This window comes from Mobula birostris, chromosome 8 (assembly GCF_030028105.1).
Source record: "Mobula birostris isolate sMobBir1 chromosome 8, sMobBir1.hap1, whole genome shotgun sequence".
Classification (NCBI taxonomy): Eukaryota; Metazoa; Chordata; class Chondrichthyes; order Myliobatiformes; family Myliobatidae; genus Mobula; species Mobula birostris.
This window is the reverse complement of record NC_092377.1, coordinates 4,961,655-4,987,595: the sequence shown is the minus strand read 5'-3', so window position 1 is coordinate 4,987,595 and position 25,941 is coordinate 4,961,655. Positions and strand designations below refer to the sequence as shown.

Genomic DNA, 25,941 nt, shown 5'->3' with positions numbered 1-25,941 from the left:
GGGCAAACTCTAGGCACATGCGTTCCCAAGGCTTCCTCAAATTTCAGAACTTTTGCCTGTATGCCTCCGGAACCAACTTGTAAACTTTAAGTACAGCACCTTTCACTGTATCATAATCATTCCCGTCTACAACAGAGAACGCAGAATATGCTCGTTGAGGCTTCCCCCCATTCAGACTTTGTAACAGGACAGCCCACTGATCTCTCAGCTGCTGCTGATTTATGGCCACTTTTTCAAAATGTATGAAATACCTATCGACTTCTGTTTCTTCAGATGGCTTGTATTAAACGGTGCCACCTGTTCATTACCACGGCAAGCGACTTGACGACCTTGCCGCAATATCTTCCTCTCAAAATCTCTGTTTATCAGCGTCTTCAGCCTCGAACCATCTTAATTGCAATTCATGCTCCATTTTTAATTTTGCCAACTGAAACTGAAACTCAGCCTCAGTAGGCTTCCTTCCGCGAACATTTTCAACACATCCTCAGTAAATTGCTTCATCAAAATATAATATTCAACTATTTTTCTTTGAGTTTCTACCTTAGTCATACCCTTCTTTACCGTCTTAAGTTCCAGTTCCTCAACAATTTTCTGCAGCTCATCCTTTTTAGCTCTCTTCAAAACCATAGGGTCTGGCCCTGCCAGAAAATCCTGAACATCCATGTCTGCTGTTTTTCCACATGACCAAATCAACAGATTTCTCCCAATCAATTCGAATAAGTCCCTAACCAATTTGTTCAAATCCCAATGCAAGCCCCAATTTTATTATGTACTCTGTAACAGGTTAAAGAACCAGCAGAAATGGAAAGCACCTTGGAGTCTGGTATTGCTGTTAACTAATGCTCGTTTATTAGTAACTATGCAAACCATAATATAAATTCAGATATATCAAACAGGTTAGCAATGATTTTATATATATATATATATATATATATATATATATATATATATATATATACACACACACATAAGCCAAGCTTCTTCAGGCTTAGGAGGTAAATGGGTACAGTCTTACGGTGATGGGTAAATGAAATCAGTTCAGTTCATGGTATTGAGTTGAGTAGTGTTGGAGAGAGGTGTCTAGTTCTTCAGGTGAGCTGATGCCATCGATCTTCCTGTTGTCCTCCAAGACTTCCAAGTTAGCCAAACTTGACTAACTTAAGAGTACCATCTTCAAGTGATAGTCTACCAGGCAAAGGTTAGACACACGGTTAGACTCCACAGGGTTGTTCTTTCACACACCAATAATCACAGATCGATTCTCAGTCCCAGACTCGTGGGTACCTGAGCAGGATAGTGGTAATTTCACCACACCTTAGTGTGTCTGCGTGTCCTGTGAAACAAGCAGTTACGCTGGTTTAAATACTGTTTTGCTGAACACCAGCTGTCCATCAAGTAGCTCCTCCCTTCTCTCTCTGTAGGAACTCAGAAGCTGGCAGTGTCCTTGCAGAAATCCTAAACAAACTGTGTTCTCTCTCACTCTCTCTCTCACTCTCTCTCTCTCTCACTCTCTCACTCTCTCACTCTCTCACTCTCTCACTCTCTCACTCTCTCACTCTCTCACTCTCTCACTCTCTCACTCTCTCACTCTCTCACTCTCTCACTCTCTCACTCTCTCACTCTCTCACTCTCTCACTCTCTCACTCTCTCACTCTCTCACTCTCTCACTCTCTCACTCTCTCTCCACTTCCTTCCTGTAACGTGGTCACCAGAAACTCGATTGGCCATCAGCAGGGGAATGGAGGGTCACCGAGCCTAGGCAGAATAGCAGTTGATCATGAACTAGATGCCCAGAGTGCTCTGTGACTCCCTGGGGTCCTGTTATTGACTGTAAATGGCAGAGTTGCACAACTTAGCATTCCAGTATCAAAATCCCATTGTTTAATTAATAAATACACAGAATTTTATTTTATCAAGTTAAGATACTTTGACAATAATATGAATACTTGCAAGGAAGCTGCACACTGCTTTTCTTGTCAAAGTTAATAATTTGCAATTGTTACACAATACAAATTGAGGGAGTAAACTCTTTTTCTACAAGCAGGAAACATGCCTCATTAGTAGGCAGCGTCGATCCCAGGGGATCATGGGTTTGCCCCTCTGGTGGACTGTGTCCTCTCCAGGACGCAAGCCTGGGTGGGAAGATTTGAAGAACTGGCTGTTGCCCATGCAGCGTGCTCCCCCTCTCCACATCACTGATGCACTCCAAGGGAAGGGCAAGTGCCGATACAGCTTGGTACCAGTGTCGTTGCAGAGGTTGCCAGAGTGAAGTTGTAGACAACATCAAACTGGCTTAGGGACCCCAGATTTCTTCCTCAGGGTTTACTCCCAAAGCCTTCCCAATGGGTGGGTATGGCTGCAAGGCAGTGGAGGTTTAAAATCGGAGGTTTAAAATCAGAGGTTTACTTCGCCCAGGCGGGCTGTTGTCCAAGCCTGACAAGCCCCACCTGCCCGAACACAAGTCATATTACAGCACTAACTGAGCTGAAAACTCACCCACTTTCTCATAGGATCGGCAATTGACAAGGTTTCACGTTACAGCAAATTTGCAATGTGTTCTGTCTTCAACCAATGCTACCTTTCCACCCCCCCCACCCCATTTCCCTGTAAGATGGGGGTTATCTGTATTTCATTTACAAAATACTCTATAAATTTAGCAAATGATAACTATTTTCTTGGATTCCTTTAAGGTTGTCATAGCCAGGTGGGTGTTAGGGTGGGGTGATGGTTTAGTGGGGATAAGCTCCCATTCCCTAATAAATGCTCCCACTATTGTACATGTCAAATAGCCTCTGACAACCAAGTCCAGCTTCTTGTCATTACTTGTGGCTTACCTACTGAGCCCAGTGAAACCATTTCTACTGACAGGAGAAGGGGGAAGGGCAGTTTACTGCTATCTTAAAACCAATCGCTTCAGGAAGATGGGGCTTGTCAGCCGTAGTTGGCAGTTCATAGAGAAGGAAAACACTGATCTCAAACCTCTGCTGCCTCACGACTATACCCACTCATGGGGAAATCATTGGGAGTAACCCTGATGAAAATCCAGAGCTGGAGTCCCTAACGCCACTACATTGAGCTGAATGCTGACAGGCAACTCCTGCGACACCACTGGTGCCAAACGGTATCGGTCTCTGCCGTTCATTTGGATTTATCCGCTGTGTGGAGAGGGGGAACCCACTGCCCAGGCAACAACTTACTCTCCATATCGTACTGCCGTGGCTTACTGACTAGCGTGTGTATCCAACGTAGACAGCTGGAATGCAACATCCATGGTTGACGCAGATCAACGGATCGGGGGCTCCATTTTCCCAAGTCAGATCAGGACATTTAGAAAATGTTTCAGTCCATTCTTTATGGATGTAGGAAGCAGGATAAATCTGATCCTGTCTATTCATTGTATTTGGAGTTTCAGAAGCCATTCAATAAGCACAGATACTGCACAATTTTAAAGGATTGGCAGGTAGTGGAGACAGGCATAAATGGGTCATTTCTGGAGGAAGGAATGTAGGTGTTGAACAAAGCGATTGCCCTGTCTGTACCTGTTCTCACTGATGTAGAGGAGGCCCAGGTACAACCACTAATGCTGGAGGAGATGCAATAATGCCCACCTCATAGGGGAAGGGCTGTTTCAGGCCCTGGATGGTGCTGAGGGTGGACGTGGAAGTGAAGCCACATTTGGAGTTTGGTCTTCAGTTTTGTTGTTGTTCATTGGAAAAGAGCAGATGGAGGATATTGTCAGGACTCAGGGGACTGAATTATGGAGAGTGGTTGAGCAGGTTGGGGCTTTATTCATTGCAGTGTAGGAGACTGAGGGCTGTATAAAATCACAAGGGGCAGAGATACTCAATGTGTAGAGTCCTTTTCCCAGAACTAGAGAGTACAGGTTTAAGGTGAGAGGGGAAAAGTTTAACAGGAACCTGAGGGGCAGTGTTTCTATCCAGAGAGTGGTCAGTAGATGAAATGAATTGCCAGGGCAAGTGGTTGAGGCAGGTACATTAATGTTATTTAAAATGGCCTGTTTCCTTGCTGTTTGACTGTGAATTTGTGATGGGTTTGATCTACAGTTGCAGGGGAAGTCCCTGGGGATGGGAAGAAATGGGTGGGGAGAGATGGCAGACCAGGAAGTTGTAGACAGAGTGATCCCTGTGGAAAGCAGAAAGGGGTGGGGAGGGGAAGATGTGAGTGTAGGATCACGTTGTAGTTGGTGGAAGTTGCGAGGTGTGACGTTCTGGAGTCCCGTGTGATGATTTTTACCAGCAAGAAGCGCACATATATTTAATAACCTGCTGCTACTGCTGAAGAATTATTTTTAGTCACTGGGCACGTTTGATGATGGCATATTCGGTTGTTTCCTCGGTGACTTCAATTTTTGGAGCTGTCTTCTGCCGTAGGAACTGAATATCAGCATAAAACATCTGTGATTGCTCTGACTGCAACAGAAAAACAGACATTTACAGTACTGAAACAAACCTCTCACCCCCTGGTTTATATCTGACCCATCCCCACAGGACATTGCTATGTTCGGCTGCTAAAGGCTGTTTAACTTCAGGGATCTTAGACACCAGATATACTGATGATGCGATTAGTTTGAAACAACACACACACAATCCTGGAGGAATTCATTAGTTCAGGCAGCATCTATGGAGAGGAATAAACAGTCAATGTTTTAGTTCATGAACTCTTCATCGGGGCTGGGGAAAAAAGAGGGCAGAAGCCAGAATAAAAAGGGTAGAAGGGAGATGGAGGATCACAAGATGGCAGGTGATAGGTGAGTCCAGGTTAGAGGGGAGGGTGAGAGAGGTGGAGGTGGGGGTTAAGGGTATGATGTGAGAAGCTGGGAAGTGATAGGTGGAAGTGGCAAGGGACTGAAGAAGGAATCTGATAGGAAAGGACAGTAGAAAATAGACAATAGATGCAGGAGTAGGCCATTCAGCCCTTTCAGCCAGCACCGCCATTCACTGTGATCATGGCTGATCATCCACTATCAGTATCCAGTTCCTGCCTTATCCCCATAACCTTTGATTCCGCTATCTTTAAGAGCTCTATCCATCTCTTTCTTGAAAGCATCCAGAGACTTGGCTTCACAGCCTTCTGGGGCAGAGCATTCCATATATCCACCACTCTCTGCGTGGAAAAAGTTTTTCCTCAACTCTGTTCTAAATGGCCTACCCCTAATTCCTAAACCATGGCCTTTGGTTCTGGACTCGCCCATCAGCGGGAACATGCTTCCTGCCTGCAGCGTGTCCAATCCCTTAATAATCTTATATGTTTCAATAAGATCCCCTCTCAGCCTTCTAAATTCCAGAGTATACAAGCCCAGTCGCTCCAATCTTTCGACATATGACAGTTCCGCCATCCTGGGAATTAACCTTGTGAACCTACGCTGCACTCCCTCAATAGGAAGAATGTCCTTCCTCAAATTTTGAGACCAAAATTGTACACAGTACTCCAGGTGTGGTCTCACCAGGGCCCTGTACAGCTGCAGAAGGACCTCTTTGCTCTTATACTCAATTCCCCTTGTTATGAAGGCCAGCATGCCATTAGCTTTCTTCACTGCCTGCTGTACTTGCATGCTTGTTTTCAGTGACTGATGTACAAGAACACCTAGATCTCGTTGTGCTTCCCCTTTTCCTAACTTGATTCCATTTAGGTAATAATCTGCCGCCTTGTTCTTACCACCAAAGTGGATAACCTTACATTTATCCACATTAAACTGCATCTGCCCACTCACCCAGCCTGTCCAAGTCACCCTGCATTCTCATAACATCCTCCTCACATTTCACACTGCCACCCAGCTTTGTGTCATCGGCAAATTTGCTAATGTTACTTTTAATTCCCTCATCTAAATTATTAGTATATATTGTAAACAGCTGTGGTCCCAGCACTGAACCCTGTGGTACCCCACTGGTCACCGTCTGCCATTCCGAAAGGGAGCCGTTAATCGCTACTCTGTTTTCTGTCAGCCAGCCAATTTTCAATCCATGTCAGTACTCTGCCCCCAATACCATGTGCCCTAATTTTGCCCACTAATCTCCTGTGTGGGACTTTATCAAAGGCTTTCTGAATGTCCAGGTACACTACATCCACTGGCTCTCCCTTGTCCATTTTCATACTTACATCCTCAAAAAAATTTCAGAAGATTAGTCAAGCACGATTTCCCCTTTGTAAATCCACGCCAACTCGGACTGATCCTGTTACTGCTATCCAGATGTGTTATAATTTCATCTTTTATAATTGACTCCAGCATCTTTCCACCACTGACGTCAGGCTAACCGGTCTATAATTCCCTATTTTCTCTCTTCCTCCCTTCTTGAAGAGAGGGACAACATTAGCCACCCTCCAATCCACAGGAACTGATCCTGAATCTATAGAACATTGGAAAATGATTACCAATCCGTCCACGGTTTCTAAAGCCACCTCCTTAAGTACCCTGGGATGCAGACCATCAGGTCCCGGGGACTTATCAGCCTTCAGACCCAACAGCCTATCCAACACCATTTCCTGCCTAATATAAATTTCCTTCCATTCATCCATTACCCTAGGTCCTTTGGCCACTATTACATCTGGGAGATTGTTTGTGTCTTCCCTAGTGAAGACAGATCCAAAGTACCTGTTCAACTCATCTGCCATTTCCTTGTTCCCCATAATAAATTCACCCGCTTCTGTCTTTAAGGGCCCAATTTTGGTCTTAACTATTTTTTTCCTTTTCACATACCGTAAGAAGCTTTTACTATCCTCCTTTATATACTTGGCTAGTTTACCTTCATACCTCATTTTTTCTCCGCGTATTGCCTTTTTAGTTACCTTCTGTTGCTCTTTAAAAGTTTCCCAATCCTCCAGCTTCCCACTCATCTTTGCTATGTTATACTTCTTCTCTTTTATTTTTATACTGTCCTTTACTTCCCTTGTCAGCCATGACCTCCCCTTAGTCCCCTTAGGATCTTTCTTCCTCTTTGGAACGAACTGATCCTGCACCTTCCGTATTATTCCCAGAAACATTTGCCATTGCTGTTCCACTGTCATCCCTGCTAGGGCATCGTTCCATTGAACTTTGGGCAGCTCCTCCCTCATAGCACCATAGTTCCCTTTGTTCAACTGTAATACTGACACTTCTGAGTTTCCCTTGCTCCTCTCAAATTGTAGATTAAAACTTATCATATTATGGTCACTACATCCTAATGGCTCCTTTACCTCGAGGTCCCTGATCAAATCCGGTTTACTGCACAACACTAGGACAGTAGACTATAAATAAAGGCTGGGGAACTGGAGGGAGAAGGTGTAGGTGATGGGCAGATTATTATGTAATTCACTTCCAGTTCTCTTTGTTCTATTAGTGCTTAATAAAACAATTTTGAAGCAACAGGTTTTGGGACTCTTTCCTGATTTCCAAAGTCATTTATTAACTTTGGATTAAAACATTAGAATCCGACACCTCCCTTTCATCTCATACAGTCATCGAGTCGTACAGCAGGGAAATACGGCCATGCTGATCTTTTCCCCATCGACTGAATTTCCTCTCTACCTTATATTTGAGTGCCTGTTTAAATGATTGTATCTGACTCCAAAACCATCTCAGGCAGAGATTTGTAGATATTAACCAGATTTTTTAAGTGTGCTAAATGCTCATATCTCATTCAAAACTCCTTCCTCTCATATTAAACCCATGAACACTTGCTTTTGAAGCCATCAGCATGGGACAAGAAAGTTTCTGACATTTTATTTTATTCAATATCGTAATAATCGTTCCAGCACCAGTCTCGATGGTACATCACTGACCACCCTGCGACCTCGAATAAGTAAAGCATCCCCCACCACAACCCTCTGCCTCCCAATGTTGGATCCAACTGGGATGTTTGCTTTGCATTCCATTTGCCTTCATTTTCCAGACCAGCCTCTCATTGAGGACCTTTCCAAATGCCTTGCTAATGTCCATTTAAAATTGCAGGGTGTGTTGTAGAACAGAAAGACCTAGGGGTACACGTATCCAATTCCCTGAAGGTGGAGACTCGGGTAGATATGGTGATGATGAAAGCTTTGGTACATCTGCGTTATTAGTCAAGACATTGAGTGTTCAAGTTGGGTCCTCACAGTTGCTTGGTATAATTGAGAAGGGCTGATGAGGTCAAAGTTGATGAGTCAATAGATCAAAGTTCTAGGGTAAATTTATTATCAAACTACATCTACGGCACCATTTACAACCATGAGGGCATTCACAGAAAATGCAAAGAAACAAAACAGAGTCACTGAAAGTCCTCACCCAACAGGATGGGCAAACAACCAATGTGTAAATTAGAACATGAGGCGAAGAGACCAGTTCTGGTCGCCTCACTACAGGAAGGATGTGGAAACCATCGAAAGGGTGCAGAGGAGATTTACAAGGATGTTGCCTGGACTGGGGAGCATGACTTATGAAAACAGGTTGACTGAACTCGGCCTTTTCTCCTTGGAGTGACGGAGGATGAGAGGTGACCTGATAGAGGTGTATAAGATGATGAGAGGCATTGATCATGTGGATAGACAGATGTTTTTCCCAGGGGTGAAATGGTTGCCACAAGAGGACACAGGTTTAATGTGCTTGGGAGTAGGTTCAGAGGAGATGTCAGGGGTAAGTTTTTCACTCAGAGTGGTGAGTGCATGGAATGGACTGCCGGCTACGGTGGTGGAGGTGGATACGATCGGGTCTTTTAAGAGACTTTTGGATAGGTACATGGAGCTTAGAAAAATAGAGGGCTATGGGTAAGCCCAGTAATTTCTAAGGTAGGAACATGTTCAGCACAACTTTGTGGGCCAAAGGCCCTCTATTGTACTGTAGGTTTTTGATGTTTCTGTGTCTTTGAAAGTGAGTCCATAGCTTGTGGGAACAGTTCAGTAATGGGGCAAGTGAAGTTATAAGACCATAAGAACATAAGATTAGTAGACAAGATTTTAATCCAATTATGAAACACACATTAAGAATTTGGTTTCAGTTTCGTAGATTTTTTGAGTTAAATAATTTTATTCTTTCTAGTAATAGCCATCTCAATTTTTTTTTTAACCATCAATATTGGATAAGGCCTTTTTAAATTGGAAAATGAGGGGAATAGTAACTTTTTCAGATTTGTTTTTAGGGGATTGTTCAACGTCTTTTTCTCAGTTAGTGGATAAATATGATTTATCTAATATACACTTTTTTAGATATTTACAAATTAGGAATTTTTTACATGGTTTGTTGCCAAATAAACCTGCTTATCCGCCTAATATGACAAATGCTCTCATTCAGTTTAAACCATTCAAAAAGAGTTGATAGCTATAATATATAGCTATAGAGGGGAGGAGAAGATGGCAACATGACGCAATGCATGCGGCCGCTCCGAAATGATATCGTATTTGTGAATTAGGTACCGTGCACAATCCTGATTTGATGGAGACAGCCGTGAGAAGCACAGAGGAACATCCGGAGAAACTTCTGAAATGCCGGCTTCGATTTGATTTATTACTCTTCCAATTATTTTACTTTTTTCAAAGTTTTAGATTTAATCAGAAAGTCTTTCCTATTTTTTTGGTTGTATCCTCTGAATGGACTTCCCAGTCCCCCTTTTTTTTAGTGCAGTGTTTTTTTTCCCCTTTCATTTTAAATTTAAAGTTTTTTTTCCTCTCTTTATGAATTGATAAGAGGAGAATTAAGTGTCCTTTTTTATTATATCTTGCATATTTGCTTATTACTATGTATGATTATGATAATATGTATTTCATCTTTTGTTTATATTGTTGCTGATATATATTTGAGATAATTCTCCCTTTGTCTGTATATATGTTTTCTCTAAATCAATAAAAAGATTAATAAAATTAATAAAGAAGAGAGGTAATGTTGCAGCTATATAGGACCCTGGTCAGACCCCACTTCAAGTACTGTGCTCAGTTCTGGTCACCTCACTACAGGAAGGATGTGGAAGCCATAGAAAGGGTGCAGAGGAGATTTATAAGGATGTTGCCTGGATTGGGGAACATGCCTTATGAAAACTGGTTGAGTGAACTTGGCCTTTTCTCCTTGGAGCGACGGAGGATGAGAGGTGATCTGATAGAAGCGTATAAGATGATAAGAGGCATTGATCGTGTGGATAGTCAGAGGCTTTTTCCCAGGGCTGAAATGGTTGCCACAAGAGGACACAGATTTAATGTGCTGGGGAGTAGGTACAGAGGAGATGTCAGGGGTAAGTTTTTTTACACAGAGTAGTGAATACGTGGAATGGGCTGCCGGCAACGGTGGTGGAGGTGGATATGATAGGGTCTTTTAAGAGACTTTTGGATAGTTAAATAGAGCTTAGAAAAATAGAGGGCTATACGTAAGCCCAATAATTTCTATGGTAGGGACATGTTCAGCACAACTTTGTGGGCCGAAGGGCCTGTATTGTGCTGTAGGTTTTCTATGTTTCTATGTAACTGTTTTTGAGTCTGGAGGTCCTGGTGTGGATGCTACATAGCCTCCTCCCCGACGGGTGTGGGACAAAAAAGTCCATGAGCAAGGTGGGTGGGATCCTTCATGATGTTACTGGCCCTGTTCCAGCACCTTTCTGTATCTATGTCCTTGATGGAGGGTAGCTGGTGCTGGCGATGTGTTGGATAGTTTGGACTGCCTGTTGTAGATTGTTCCTGTCTGCAGCAGTGCAGTTTCTGTACCGCGCAGTGATGCAGTTTGTTAGGATGCCCCCTACTGTACATCTGTAGAATGATGTGAGTATGGATGTGCAAAGTCCAGCTCTCTTCAGCCTCCTCAGAAAGTAGAGGTGAGTATAGGTGAGTATAGGAGAGTAGAAATAGTCTTATAACAATGGGGTGGAAGGGCCTGTTCCTACTGCTAATTCATATTAGTGTCCAAATAAAAGGTTAAAGAGGAAGTAATGGTGTTTATCTAACAGACTTTCAATATCTGATTTATTAGGAAGTAAAAGTGTTCATAGAAAACATTTCTCAATGTTATATTGTATAAAGTTACTTACCACAGTGACATTTGTGGGCCCCTGTGTATTCTTCTCCATTTCAGCTGAAATAAAATGAGAATTTGTTTGAGAGTTGCAACACAAGAATGATAATTGAACTGAAATCACATTGTGATGAAAAGTCTTCTGTTCATGCTTAGCAAGTGCATTCAGACAGGGACAGCAAACTGCAGAACATGCCATGTGAAGCATTTCCCATCAGAACCTCCACAGGGGCATGGCAAGCAAGACTCACACGTGACTCAAAGGCCAGAGTTGATTGCTTTTGTGTTATTCAGGCTGCTTTTAGCCTTAATTGGGGAACAAAAGTCAAAAGTGTAAACCGTAAGATAGAGGAGCAGAATTAGGCTATTCAACTCATCAGGTCTACTTCACCATTCCATCATGGCTGATTTATTATCCCTCTCAACCCTGTTTGTCTGCTTTTCTGCACAACCTTTGATGCCATTACTGATCAAGAACATGTTAACCTCCACTTTAAATATACCCAATGACTCGACCTCCACAACAATTGGATCTGTGGCAGTAAATTCCACAGATTCATCACCCTCTGCTGAAGGAATTCCTCCTCTAAAGGAGAATTCCTTATATTATGAGACTGTGCTGTCTGATCCTAGAATCCCATCACAGAAGGAAGCATCCTCTCCACGTCCACATTATCAAGGCCTTTCAATAGTTGATAGGTTTCAATGAGATCTCCCTTCATTCTTCCAAACTTCAGCACGAACTGGCCCAGAGCTATCAAACTCTCCTCGTACATTATTATGTTCATATTTGGAGTCATTCTGTCGAATCTCCTCTGGACCCTGTCCAATACCAGCACATCCTTTCTCAGATAAGGGGCACAATACTCCAAATGTGTCTGTCCAATACCTTATATAATACTCAGCATTACATCCTTGCTTTTATGTTCCAGCTCTTGCGAAATGTATGCTAACATTACATTTCCCATCCTCACACCAACGTAACTTGTAAGTTAGCCTTTACGGTATCCCAAACAAGGACTCCCAAGTCCCTTTGCACCTCCAATTTATGAATTTTCTCTTATTTAGAAAATAGTCTGTCTTTCTTTCTTCTACCAAAGTGCATGGCCATAGACTATCTGTCTAAGTCCTTCTGTAGCTTCTCTGCTTCTTGAACACCACCTGCCCCTCCTTTGTATAGTTCTCAAACTTGGTCACGAAACAATCAATTCCATCATCAAATTTGTTGACAAATAGTATAATATTAAAATAATCAGTCCTAATACAAACCCGCATGGAACACCACTCATCACCAGCAGCCAATCGGAAAAGGCCCCCTTTATTCCTATTCTTTGCCTCCAACCAGTCAGCCAATGCTCTATCCATGCCAATATCTGTCCTGTAAGACCATGGGTTCTTATCTTGTTTAGCTAGTGTGCAGCACCTTGCAGACAGATTCCTCTGTGCAAAGCTGATTTCAGTTGGCTTTCCAATTGGGAGTAAAGGATGAATTAAAGAACTTACTGTATGTCCTGTAGTTTGCTCATGATCACAAGTGTGAGTTCAGCCAAGGTCAAGTGGATGAGAAACATAGAAAGCCTACAGCACAATACAGGCCCTTTGGCTCACAAAGCCCTGCTAAATATGTCCTTACTATAGATATTACCCAGGGTTACCCACAGTCCTCTATTTTTCTAAGCTCCAGGAGTCTCTTAAAAAACCTATCGTATCTGCCGCCACCACCGCTGCTAGCAGCCCATTCCACGTCTCTGCTTGTATTGGTCTTGGTAGAATTCTGCCATTAATTCAACAGTAACAGTAACCACTTTTAGAGAATGTGCATGAATTGAGAAATTTTTAAAGTCAGCTGGAGACTGATGGTATGCCAGGCTGTGTCAGAAGGCAGAATACATGGTGCTCTGTAGCAGGGTGTCCTCTGGTTTGAAACAGATGTTGATGCTTACATTTGGATTGTCTGGATACAGGATCTGATTGGAATTGGCCTTAATAGAGTGGAGATTTTCACTCTATTTCTATACCTTGGTATGGTCTGCGTGTACGGGAATCTGTTATTTAGGACAATGTTGTGAGTTATTTGCTTTAATGAGGCTTGTGAATCTTTATCCTTCTCTATTTCAGAGGATGAGGAATGTTTATTTGTCTGCATATATTGAAGAGAAGTGAAAAGGCAGGACTGGAGTTGCTGTTGAGAATGATGAAATGATTGATTACTCCCTTATCCTGCATTGCGAATTATTGTTGAACATAACTATCATGTGAAGTAATTCCCAATGTGAGCACTGAAATGAACTTTTTACCTGTAACTGTGGCATACACTGTTTCCTGATATTCAGTAGAGCACCTGGGGAAATGGTGAAGATCATGTTAGTGAATTAGTTATATGATAGATGTTAATGTCTTAGAAACAACTTAACAACTTTATGAGAAGTTAAAGTAGTCAGATTATCTTTATCTATAATGAAGTTTTGTGAAAGTAACGGTTGTCTGTTTCATGTTGGTTTTAGTACTCCTGATAGAATTGGATTACTCTTATCCTCAATATATGACGCAGCAGGGTTGCCAAGATTAAGATAAGAATGGCCTAGATGATTTCAATAAAAGGGGAGATTCTGTAGATGCTGGAAATCCAAGGTAATACATACAAAATGCAGAGGTAAGGCAGCATCTATGGAGAGGAATAAACTGTTGACATTTCAGGATGAGACCATTCATTAGGATTGGAATGGAATGGGGAAGATGCCAGAATAAAAAGGTGGGGAGAGGGGAAGGAGGACAAACTGATAGTAGAGACGAGGTATAAGCAAGTCAGCTCGGGTATCTGGTCAGCACAGAGGCTGATGTTAATATGGGTATATTGGATAGAGTCATGCTGTACAGAAACAGGTCCTCCAGCCCACTCTGTACATACTGACCCATCTCTTCATCAATTCTATTTCCAGCCCTTTGTTGATGGTCCTGGTAATTCAAAGACTTGTTGAGATACTTCTCAACGGGAGTGTAGTAGTGAGCACAACGCTTTACAGTACCAGTGACCTCGGTTCAATTCCCACCACTGCCTGTAAGGAGTTTGTACATTCTCCCCGTGGCTGTGTGGGTTTCCTCTGGGTGCTCCAGTTTCCTCCAACAGATGTACTGGTTGGTAGATTAATTGGTCATTGTAAATTGTCCTGTGATTAGGCCTGGGTGAGATCAAGGATTGCTCAGCAGCACGGCTCGAAGTGCCCTATCTCAATAAATGAATAAAATATTGTGAGAGTCTCTCAGGCAGAGCATTCCAATCTCCAGCTGCCCTCTGGGTGGAAAAGTTGATTTTACATTCCTCTAAACTGTCTCAGCCTGAAATGTGGACTGTTTATTCCTCTCCATAGATGCTGTGAATTCCTCCAGCATTTTGTGTCCCCTCCTTCTGTCACACAAATCATTGTCTGTGTCTCAGGTTACTCGTCAACTGTCCCTGCTCAAGGGAAAACAGATTTAGACTTTCCATTCTTACCCCACAACTGATGCGCTCCATCGCTGGTAATATCCTGGTGAACCTTCTCCACACTTTTTACATCAATGTCCCTCCATTCCTCAATTCTTGTTAGTTTCCTCACATTCATTGTATATGCCCAACTCTTCTCCTGATGTTCCAAAATACAGCATTCAATTCCATCTACCATGGCACTGCCCAGACAACCTGCTGATCAATATTCCTAAACTTCCACACTGCCAAATTTGAGTCAAGTGAGAGGACTGCCCCCGTCTGCAGATGGAGTAGCAGTAATTTTGTGTTGCTGTTAATTTTCTTCCCCCCCACCCCCCCCCCCCCACAGTTTAAACTTTGAATTTTAAACTTTTATTTGCTGATTCTTGAGGGGGAACAATATGTCTGTCTATGAGAAGTGGGAAGGATTTACCTGAACCCAGTGATAAAGGTAATGGGAAAGGAAAGGTGCAAAAGGAAAGATCTGATGAAATGCCATTGTGGGCTGAAGATATCGTTGGGACACTGAATTCAATTAAGAATCAGAATGGATCAATTAAAGACCAACTGGAAAAGAATAGTAATGAAATGAAGTCATTTCTGGGAAAACTTGAAGACCTGGAAACTCAAGTTATTACACATGAAGAAGAATTGAATTAAATAAGCAAAAGTTGTCTGAAGCTACAACTCGTTTGGAAAGATATCAAAATAAGATTGTAGACCTGAAACTAGATCTAGCTGAAAGAATATACGAATTGTTGGGCTGCAAGAAGGAGCTGAAGATGGAGATTTAACTGTTTACTTTGGTAAGCTTTTCCACACTTTATTTCCTACCATTTTATTAAAGCCGCCTGCTATAGAAAGGGCACAGAGGGCGTTTACTTCGAAATTGAAGGATTCTAGTAAACCAAGATCTGTTCTGGTTTGCTTTCATCACTTTAAAATTAAAGTTCAAATAATGAGACAGGCAAGAAAACAGAGTGTTTTTTAGATTTATGGAGTCTCAGCTCCGTTTTTTACGAAGATTACCTGAGAGAGGTAATGGAACAAAGATCAAAATTTGCCCTGGCAATGAAACAGGCATATGATAAAAAAGTGTTTCCCTCTCTGAGGTATCCGACAAGAATTAAAGTTTTTCCTGCTAATTCTCCTCCTTATACTTTTTTTGATACAAAAGCTGCACCGGGCTTTGTACAGGCTATACCCGCCACTGTTACTGATGCCGCTGCTGAATAAACTATATGAAAGGTTGTTTGGCCATCTGTATATTATTCGCATTTTGGAAAGAAGACTTATAAAGGTCATTTGTATATTTCATTGAGAGACTAATTAAAGAAGACAAGGAGTGTTGTTCATTATTGCATATTGCTGGTTTACCCTTGGAAGGAAGACTTATGGCTCAAGTATGACTGTCTAAATGATCATCTGAGCATTCGACTGAGAAAAGAAGATAAGCGGATTGGTTCCTTTAATTTAATACTTGGTTTGAGTTTTTTTTTTCTTTTTCTAATCAGCTAATTGGTAGTTTTTTCCTACTAATAGGGCTTTATATATATATATATATATATATATATATATATATATATATATTTGGGAGGGTTTAGTTACTTATATTATTAATTAGTATTTTTGAAAATTCAGCTGGGCCAAATATACTATTAATTTTTTTCTGTTTTATTATAACATTTTATAATTGAATCTAAAGTTTTTTTAGGGAGTTAATGTTAAACTTAAAGATGGTGCTGGTTTTTCTCTCTAAGCGATAACATTAATTTGGTTCTTTCTTGTTTATTAGATGGAATGTAAATGCTTTTCTTTGCTGAGACTTTATTGTCTTTTTTACAAGGTCACTTTACTCTTTTTACTAACTGAGGGGAGGGAAAGAAAATACAGTCAGAGCGATCAGTGGCTTTGAACTCTATCATAGATTGCTTGCCTTTTTCTTGGGTTTTCGGGAAAGGGGTGGGATTAGAGTTAGGGGCCTTTTCCCATTGGGTGATTCTAGGGCATGCGTATTTTCTATCATGTGTATTCTTCATCGCCATTTTTGATCATCCCGTATTGGTATGTGCTCTGCGCATGTATAAAGTAGAATAAAATTATAGTATGGTATTTAAACGGATTAATATAATAAGTTGGAATATACGTGGTTCGAATCATCCTATTAAATGAAAAACGTCTTTTAAAATTATTAACCGATTCCAACCTGATATAATTTTTGCTCAGGAGACACATATCAGGGTGGGAGATCAAAATAGATTTTTTGGATGGTGGAATGGTTTGCAATTCCACTCTACTTCTCAGTGTAAAACAAAAGGTGTGTTTATTTTTATTAAATCTAATATTTTTATTCAAGAGGATATTGAATCAGATTCTAATGGTAGATTTTTAATTGTTAAAGGAATGATCTGTAACAGAAAAGTTGTTTTGGTTAATTTGTATGGTCCTAACTTAGATGATCCTTCTTTTTTAAAAAGGCATTTGCTTTACTGCCTGATTTAAATGAATATATGCAGATAATGGGCAGGGATTTTAACTGCTGCTTAAATCCTATGATTGATAAGAGCTCAACCAATCAGCGACTTCCAAATCATTCCACGTCATTTATTAATTCCTTTTTGATTGATTTTGGGTTGATTGATTTGTGGAGGTATCTTCATCCTGATAATAGAGAATATTCTTTTTTCTAACATGTTTAAAAAAAATTTGAGGATCGATTATATTATAATCGATCCCCACTTCTTGCCTAGTGTTAAAAATTGTGAATATGACGCTATTGCTGTATCTGATCATGCGCCTCTGAGTTTGTCTTTTGAATTTGATGATGTCATTCTTGCTCGCCCACCATGGCACATGTCTCAGACATTATTGCAAAACTCTGACTTTGTCAGTTTCATTTATAGGCATCCGTTAGTCTCGTGAGACCATGGATTTGCACCTTGGAAGGTTTCCAGTGTGCAGGCCTGGGCGAGGTTGTATGGAAGAATGGCAGTTGCCCATACTGCAAGTCTCCCCTCTCCACACCCCTGATGTTATCCAAGGGAAGGACATTAGGACCCATAAAGCTTGGCACCAGTGTCGTTGCAGAGCAATGTGTGGTTAAGTGCCTTGCTCAAGGACACAACACGCTGCCTCAGATCACTAGACGAACGCCTTAACCACTTGGCCATGTGCCAACACTCAGTTTCATTGAAACCCAGATAAAAGAATTTTTTCTTTTTAATGATATGGGGGTATGTCTAAATTAATTATATGGGATACGTTTAAAGCATTTTTACGTAGTCAGATTATTTCTTCTTCAGCTAAACTTAAAAAACAGACTAAAGCAGAATTAGATAGAATTTCAAAACAAATTAAAGATTTAGATAATATCTATGCAATTTCCCCCAATATTGATTTATTTAAACAAAGGGTGGAACTTCAATCACAATATAACCTGTTATTAACTCATCCCATTGAAGGCTATTTGCTTAAGTTAAAGAGCCAATTTTATATGTTTGGAGATAAAAATAATAAACTGCTCACATCTCAATTAAAAATGGCTGCAGCCAAAAGACAAATCATAAAAATTCGTAGGAAAGATGGTACCTTGGCTCAGGAATATGAAGAAATTAATAAGATTTTTCAAGATTTTTATGCTGAACTTTATAAATCTCAATGTCCATTAGAGTCCCCTGAAATTAATGCTTTTTCACGAAAGATTGTTTTTCCTAAAATCTCAGCTGAGGATCAAAAAACTCTTGATGCTTAAATCACTGAAGCCAAAATTCATAAAGGTACTTTTTCAATGCAATCTGGTAAGTCCCCGGGACTTGATGGTTATCCTGTAGAATTTTATAAAAAAAATTTGGAAAGTTGCTTTCTCCGTATCTGTTGGAAATGTTTAAGGATTTTTTTGTGAAAGGTGACTTACCCTCTACTTTTTATGAGGCTTCTATTTCTTTAATTCTTAAAAAAGATAAAGATACCACTGACTGTGCTTCATATAGACCTATTTCATTACTGAACGTCGACGCTAAGATTCTGTCAAAGATAATGCCAATCTGTTGGTGAATATTTTGGGTAAAATTATTTTTAAAGATCAAACAGGATTTATAAAGGGTCTCTATTCTTTTTCAAATGTTCGGAGACTATTTAACATTATATATTGGTCGTCTCTTAAAACTCCACAATGTGTTGTATCTTTGGATGCTGAAAAAGCGTTCGATCAAGTTGACTGGAAATATTTATTTAAAGTTTTAGAGAAATTTGGCTTTCGTGCTAATTTTAATAATTGGATTAAAATGATATATAAAGTCCCTATTGCTACTGTTGTCACTAACAATTGTAGGTCTCCTTTTTTCAACTTTCACGGGGGACAAGGCAAGGCTATCCATTAAGGCCTTTATTGTTTAATTTAATGTTAGAACCCCTTGCTATTGCTCTTCGTGAGGCTAAAAATATCCATGGGATTTTTGTGAATGAGACCATGCATAAGATCTCTCTTTACTCTGGCGATTTATTGGTTTATATATCTAATCCTGACGTATCTATTCCTGCCTTGCTAAAATTATTTAATGAATTTGGAGATTTTTCAGGATATAAAATAAATTTCAGTAAAAGTGAATTGTTTCCTTTAAATGATTCTGTCTCTATATATGATAATACTCCTTTTAAAGTCACGGACTCTTTTAGATATTTAGGTATTATAATTACTAAAAAATATAAGGATTTCTATAAACACAAACAACAGGTATTCTGCAGATGCTGGAAATTCAAGCAACACACATCAAAGTTGCTGGTGAACGCAGCAGGCCAGGCAGCATCTGTAGGAAGAGGTGCAGTCGGCGTTTCAGGCCGGGACCCTTCGTCAGGACTAACTGAAGGAAGAGTGAGTAAGGGATTTGAAAGTTGGAGGGGCTTTATTTTTATAAAGCCAACTTTGTTCCTTTAGTAGACTCTATGAAGTATTTATTTAGTAGATGGAGTCCACTTACATTTTCACTTGTTGGTTATATTCATATAGGTAAAATGATGACTTTACCAATATTTTTATATTTATTTCAGAATATCCCTGTTTTTTGACTAAGAAGTTTTTTGATCGGATTGATTCTATTATTTTATCTTTTATTTGGAATAATAAATGACCAACAATTAGTAAATGTCACTTACAAAAATTGAAAAAGGATGGAGGTTTTGCTTTGCCTAATCTAAGAATGTATTATTGGTCTGTTAATGTGCGATACATGTGTTTTTGGTTATACTTAGTTGATAAGAGTGATCGGCTGATGTGGGTAGACCTGGAACTGAAAGTTGTAAAACAGTTTTATTTAACCTCGTTATTGGGAGCTACTTTACCTATACAATTAGCTAAAGTTGCTAATTTAAACCTATATCCTGTGATTAAGTATTCTTTACAAATTTGGTTCCAGTTCTGCAATTTTTTTTAATCAAAAAATTTTAAACTTTGTAGTTTAATTTATCGAAATTACTTTTTTAAGCTTTCTTTGAATGATCCAATTTTTTTTACTTTGGAAAAATAAAGTTATTAATTCTTTTTTGGATTTATTTAAAAAAGATCTTTTTTGAACAATTAATTGATAAATATTCTCTTTCATACTCACATTTCCTGCAATATCTTCAAGTTAGACATTTTTTGCAAAAATACTTAAGTAATTTTCCTTACACATTGGAGGCTGACCTATTAGAGAATATTATGAGTATGAACCCTTTGATCAAGGGTTCTATTGGAAGAATTTATAATTTATTATTGCAATGGGATAAGCATCCTTTATCTAAGATTAAACAGGATTGGGAAAAGGAACTCAATTTGACTTTTATGGCGGATTTTGAAGTTGGTTAACTCTTCTTCAATTTGTGCTAGCCATTCATCGATTCAATTTAAAATTGTACATCGTTATCATTTGACGAAGGAGAGAACTTCTAAAATCTTTTCTAATGTTGATAGTTATTGTGACAGATGTAAAACTGAGATAGCTACACTGACACATATGTTTTGGTCTTGTTCTATATTGGAACAGTTTTGGAAGTCAGTTTTTTCAACAATTTCTAAAGCACTTAAAATTAATCTACAACCTAATAAATTAACTGTGCTTTTTGGAGTAATTCCTCAAAATATTCATGGTATTTCTGTGTCTGACCAACATGTTATTGCATTTGTTATATTGATAGCTAGGAGGGCCATTTTGTTGAAGTGGAAGGATACACCGGCTCCCACTTTGTCACAATGGTTCTCTCAAGTGATGCTATGTCTTAGTTTGGAGAAAATCAGAAGGCAAATCTTTGAACCTTTATTTGATTTTGAGAAAAGATGGAGCTCATTTGCTCTTTATTATCATTTGAGCTAATTGATAGATTTTTTCCACGATCTAATTGTAAATCTTTTGGTATATTTTCTTTTCTTGCTGGCAGTTTGATGTTTATTTTTAGAAGCTTTTTGTATGACACATGGCTCCGGGGTTGTACACCTAATGGGTTTCTTTTCTCCCTTTTTCTGCTTAGTAGATTTTTTTTGCTATCACAAATTTTTTTTCAATCTTTAAGATAATGTCTTTTTTGAAACTTTGTAAGTGTTGTTACATCAATGTACTCGTGTTATTTCTTTTGTATAATACAACAATAAAAAGATTTGAAAAGAAAGAAATTTGGATCAAGTGCAAATTCCACCAGTTTCTAGGTTCAGCACCAAATGTCAAAAGTAAAGCAGCATTGATAATGATGGGACTGAGACACACATTGGGATGTTGGAGAAGAGGAGGAAGCTGAGAAGCAAAACAGCCTGACTGACTGGCTTTAGGGAGTGATCATCCTCACAGTGACACACTGAATTTTACTCATTTTCACCTTGTCTCTAAATAAACAAAATGAATAAAAATGTCCTTAAATCAGACATGCCTGTATTAAATATTCATTCTTATAGACCCTGTGGAGGGAGTTCACTGTCTCCTTCAATTGCTATAGGCTGTCAAGTAAAAATTTATTTTGTGTGATGTGATCTGGGGTTCAAAGCCATCGACAATGATGGAGTGATATCGTATCTCCAAGTGAGGGTTGTGTTGGCCCTCTGCTGGCATTCCACGTGCTCCATGTCCTTCTGGGTGATAGAGGTCAGGGCTTTACACAAGAGCTTTCAAAGAAGTGATGAAGGGATCAGCAGTGGAAAGAGTGAGTAGCTTTATGTTCCTCGATGTCAACATCCCAGAAGCTGGCAGCATGGTAGTGTAGTGGTTAGCACAACGCATTACAGTACCAGTGACCCAGGTTCAATTCCCACTGCTGGCTGTATGGAGTTCACACATTCTCCCCGTGATGGTGTGGGCTTCCTCCAGATGCTCCTGATTCCTCACACAGTCCAAAGACGTACCGGTTGGTAGGGTAAGTGGTCATTGTAAATTATCCCATGACTAGGCTAGGGTTAAATTGGAGAATAACATGGTAGCATGACTCAAAGGGCCAGAAGGGCTACTCCACACCGTATCTCAATTAATAAATAAATAAAAGATCTATCCGGGGTGCAACACATTGATTCAGTCATGAAGTGGACATGCCAACAGTTCAGCAAAAATAGGAGTTTGAGGAGATTTGGTGCGTCACCAAATGCTCTTGCGAATTTCTACAGATGGACGGTGGAGAGCATTGTGACTCGCTGTACAACAGCCTGATAGAGAGGCTCCAACACACACATTGCAAGAGGGTTGTAGACTCAGCCAGCTGGGGAACAGAACCATCCCCATCATCGAGGACTATTACAGAGGCAGTGCCTCAAGAAGGCGGCATCCACCATTCAGGACCCTCACCACCCAGACATTCCCCTGCTTGTTACTCACGTCAGGAAGAATCAGAATCTGGTTTAATATCACTGGCATATGTCATCCAGACATTCCCCTGCTTGTTACTCCCGTCAGGGAGAATCAGAATCTGGTTTAATATCACTGGCATATGTCAGCCAGACATTCTCCTGCTTGTTACTCCGGTCAGGGAGAATCAGAATCGGGTGTAATGTCACTGGCATACAGTATGTCATGAAATTTGTTGTTAATGGTTGCAGTACATAATAATTATAAACTATAAATTACATTAAGAAGTTTACATATACAACATACAATAAGTTGTAATTTAAATTAAAGAAGATGTACAAAAAGAGAGCAAAAGAAATAAAAAATAATGAGGTACGATTCCAGGGTTCACTGTGTATTCAGAGATCTGAGGGCAGAGGTGAAGGTGTTCCTGAAATGTTGAATGTGTGTCTTCAGGCTCTTATAGCACCGTCTATAGTGAGTTCTTTGGGCCAGAGAGCGTTGGGTTCTGAGGTTTCTCAAGCACCTGAATTGGCTAACTGTTGTTTAATGAAACCTTATAATGACTTCGAGTTCCTTGTGTTTTACTTGAAAGATCTGCTCTTTGTAATACTGTTTCCTGGTGTTTCCTGCTTAAACTTGTTAAGGTTAGGGGTTCAGAAATGGTTTCTAAAGTCTGCCATCAGATTTCTGAATGGTCTATTGACACTGTTTTATTATTCATTGTTTCACACTTTTCATTTTGAATTTACAGTAATTTTATGTGTTTGCACTGCATGCCGACCAATATTGACTCTTCCATAGTAACCCCATCGTCTGGCACCTTGTCCATCGTCCTCTCTGCCTAAGTGTTCATTGTTAGTGCTGTCAGAGACCCAGTTTCTGATACTCTCTCTGGCAGTGTGATCTGGTATTCCTGCTCTCGGGTTGAAGAGGCCCTGCACATCCCCTCTGAGTCTCCTCCCAATCACCTTAACACCATGTTCTCGAATTTTATCTACCCCTGATATGGGGATGAGTTTTCTGCAGTCTAAAACCTATCTATGTCCCTCATAACTCTGTACACCTCAATCGTCCGTCTTGAGCTCCCCTGCCTAATGGAGACCAGACCCAGCTTCTCCGGTCTCTCCTCATAACGGAACTGTTTCACCCCAGATGACAACCTGGTCGAGCTTTTGTGTTCTCTGACTGTTTCATTCAGATTAATTTCCTTTTTCTTTGAATGTTCAATTCAATATTGTTAAAACAAGATTCAAAATCAAATGTTATTTACCCTTCTGGCATCAATCTCTGTTGAAAACATGCCCATTTTTTCACATAGCATATTGTTGTTACTAAGATGACCAGTATGAGGATACTGGTGAGAATACTGGCCAAGACTTTCCAAGACCCACCTTCATCTGAAAAATAGCAAAGATTGAGGTAGAGTTTAACATTGGTAATGTGAATTGTCCTTTGAATGACAGGTTTAATATGTGAACTTTGGAGGCCGATAGTTCTCCCTTAGACATCTCATTAACAGTCAGTAAGGGAGAGAGCACCATGCTGAAGGATGGATTTACTGGATTCAATTATCTGTCTAGTTGTATCATTGTGTGGTATGAAGCTGCAGGACCCTACAAAAGACGGTAAAAATCACCGAGATGATCACTGGGGTCTCCCTCCTCCTCATTTGTGACATTTACCGGGAGTGTTGCAGATGAAGAGCCTGAAGCACTGTGGAGGATCCCCACTACCCATCCCACAATCTCTTAGCAACACACACAACATGCTGGAGGAACTCAGCAGGTCGGGCAGCATCCGTGGCATTTACCGGGCATGTTGTAGACAGAGGGACTGAAGCACTGTTGAGGATTCCCACCACCCATCCCACAATCTCTTTGACCCATTACAGTCAGGAAGGAGGGACAGGAGCATCAGGACTGGGACTGTCAGACTGGGTAACAGCGTCTTCCCTCAGGCTGTGAGACTAATGAATACCGTCATTACTGAGGTCTCGTCACTTGGAGAGTTAGCTGGTTGCTGTTTACCTGTGCTGTTCACTACCTGCAATTTGAATAATAATATTTTGTTTTATTTGTTGTGTGTGATAAATGTTTTGTGTGTGCACTGTGGTCTGGAGGAACGTTGTGTTGTGTGGTTGTATGCAGTACATGTTTACAGTCAAATCACAATAAACTTAAACTTGAACTTAAACTAAAGCAAAGGTGCTTACGGCGCTGGAAGGTATGAAAGTAGATAAGTCACCTGGACCACATGGTCAATGCCCGAGGGTTCTGAAAGTGGTGGCTGAAGAGATTGCAGAGGAATTAGTAATGATCTTTCAGGATTCATTCGATTCTGAAATGGTTCTGGAAGACTGTAAAATCGTAAATGTCACTCCATTTATTCCCACTCTTTGCCTCCTGCCAATCAGTCAATTCTTACTCCATGCTAGTATCTTCTCTGTCATATCATGACTCTTATCTTGTTAAACAGCCTCATGTGGAGCTTGTCAAAGGCCTTCTGAAAATCCGAGGACTCGATATCCATTGATTCTCCTTTCTCTACCCTGCCTGTTATTTCCCCAAAGAATTCCACAGATTTGTCAGGAAGGATATCCCCTTAAGGAAACCATGCTGAGTTTGGCCTGGTTTATCATGTGCCTCCAAATACCCCAACACCTCATCCTTAATAATAGACTCCAACATCTTCCCAACCACTGATATAATTTCCTTTCTTTTGCTTCCTTCCCTTCTTAAAGAGTGGAGTGACATTTTTGGGCCACTTATCCAAGAAGGAATGTCGTGCCATTGGAGAGGGTCGAGAGGAGATTCCTGTGAGGATTCAGACACAGATCATTAAATAAACTACAGTGTCCAGTATGTGAGGTAATATACTAATGTGGACTATGGATTGGTTATAAACAAAAAACAGTCTGTTCAGAACCAATTTCTGAAACGTTTTAGGATTGTGTGACTCTGAGTGTTGGTGTATCACAGTGAATTGATTGGTGATGTCGGTGAGGGGACTGTGTGATGGATAAAGTTACTGATTGGCAGTGTGGATATGAGGACGATGTGAGGAGATTTCAGACAGACAGAACAGGTTAGTGAATTGTCAGATGGGAAGAATGAAATTGAAAAGTGTTGGTGTCCAGAGGAACCTGGATGTCCTACTTGTGTAATGAAGGTGATATGTAGGTATGGTGAGTAAATATGTGATAATCTTCATGGCAAAAGGTTTCAGCTACATATTTCTGTAGTGATGTGATATCCTGGTGACTGTGGATCGAGAATATTGTGTAATGGTTTATAAGGTGATGCTCCTTCAGCAACGTTTCCGTGTGTTCCCAATGCACGGCCTCAAAGTTCTCGATACCATCCTGAATATTGCTTCCTGGGTCATGGGCCAGTGGTTCCCAGGAGTCAGTGGGAAGCTGCATTTCTTCATGGAGTAAAGTACTAACCCTTCAGACATGATCTCTTGTCCTCTCTATTCCTCAAAGAATTTCCCATGTCCGGGGAGTCTAGGACAAGAGGGCATGATTTCAAGATTGAAGGACGACCACTTAGAGCAGAAATGCAAAGAAATAACTTCAGTCAGAGGGTGGTAAATCTGTGGAATGTGTTGCCATGAGAGGCTGTAGAGGCCAAGTCATTGGGTGTATTTAGGACGGAGATAGAAGGGTTCTTGATTAGCCAGGGTATGAAAGAGTATGGGGAGAAGGCAGGGAATGG

At 40.4% G+C, this 25,941-nt stretch overlaps 1 protein-coding gene across 2 annotated transcripts in view; it reads right to left on the bottom strand.

Annotated features, from left to right (window-relative positions):
* Positions 1 to 1,877: 1,877 nt before the first annotated feature.
* LOC140201121 (uncharacterized) overlaps positions 1,878 to 25,941 on the bottom strand; it is a 63,200-nt gene continuing 39,136 nt past the window's right edge. The window contains exons 4-7 of one of the 2 annotated variants that reach the window (XM_072264738.1): positions 23,496 to 23,622; positions 13,258 to 13,301; positions 10,977 to 11,020; positions 1,878 to 4,430 (exon numbers count right to left, since the gene is read on the bottom strand). In XM_072264738.1, the coding sequence (XP_072120839.1) occupies positions 4,314 to 4,430; positions 10,977 to 11,020; positions 13,258 to 13,301; positions 23,496 to 23,622 (332 nt within the window). In that variant the 3' untranslated portion in view covers positions 1,878 to 4,313. The remainder of the gene's footprint in view (positions 4,431 to 10,976; positions 11,021 to 13,257; positions 13,302 to 23,495; positions 23,623 to 25,941) is intronic. The other variant, XM_072264739.1, reaches the window with a different exon arrangement.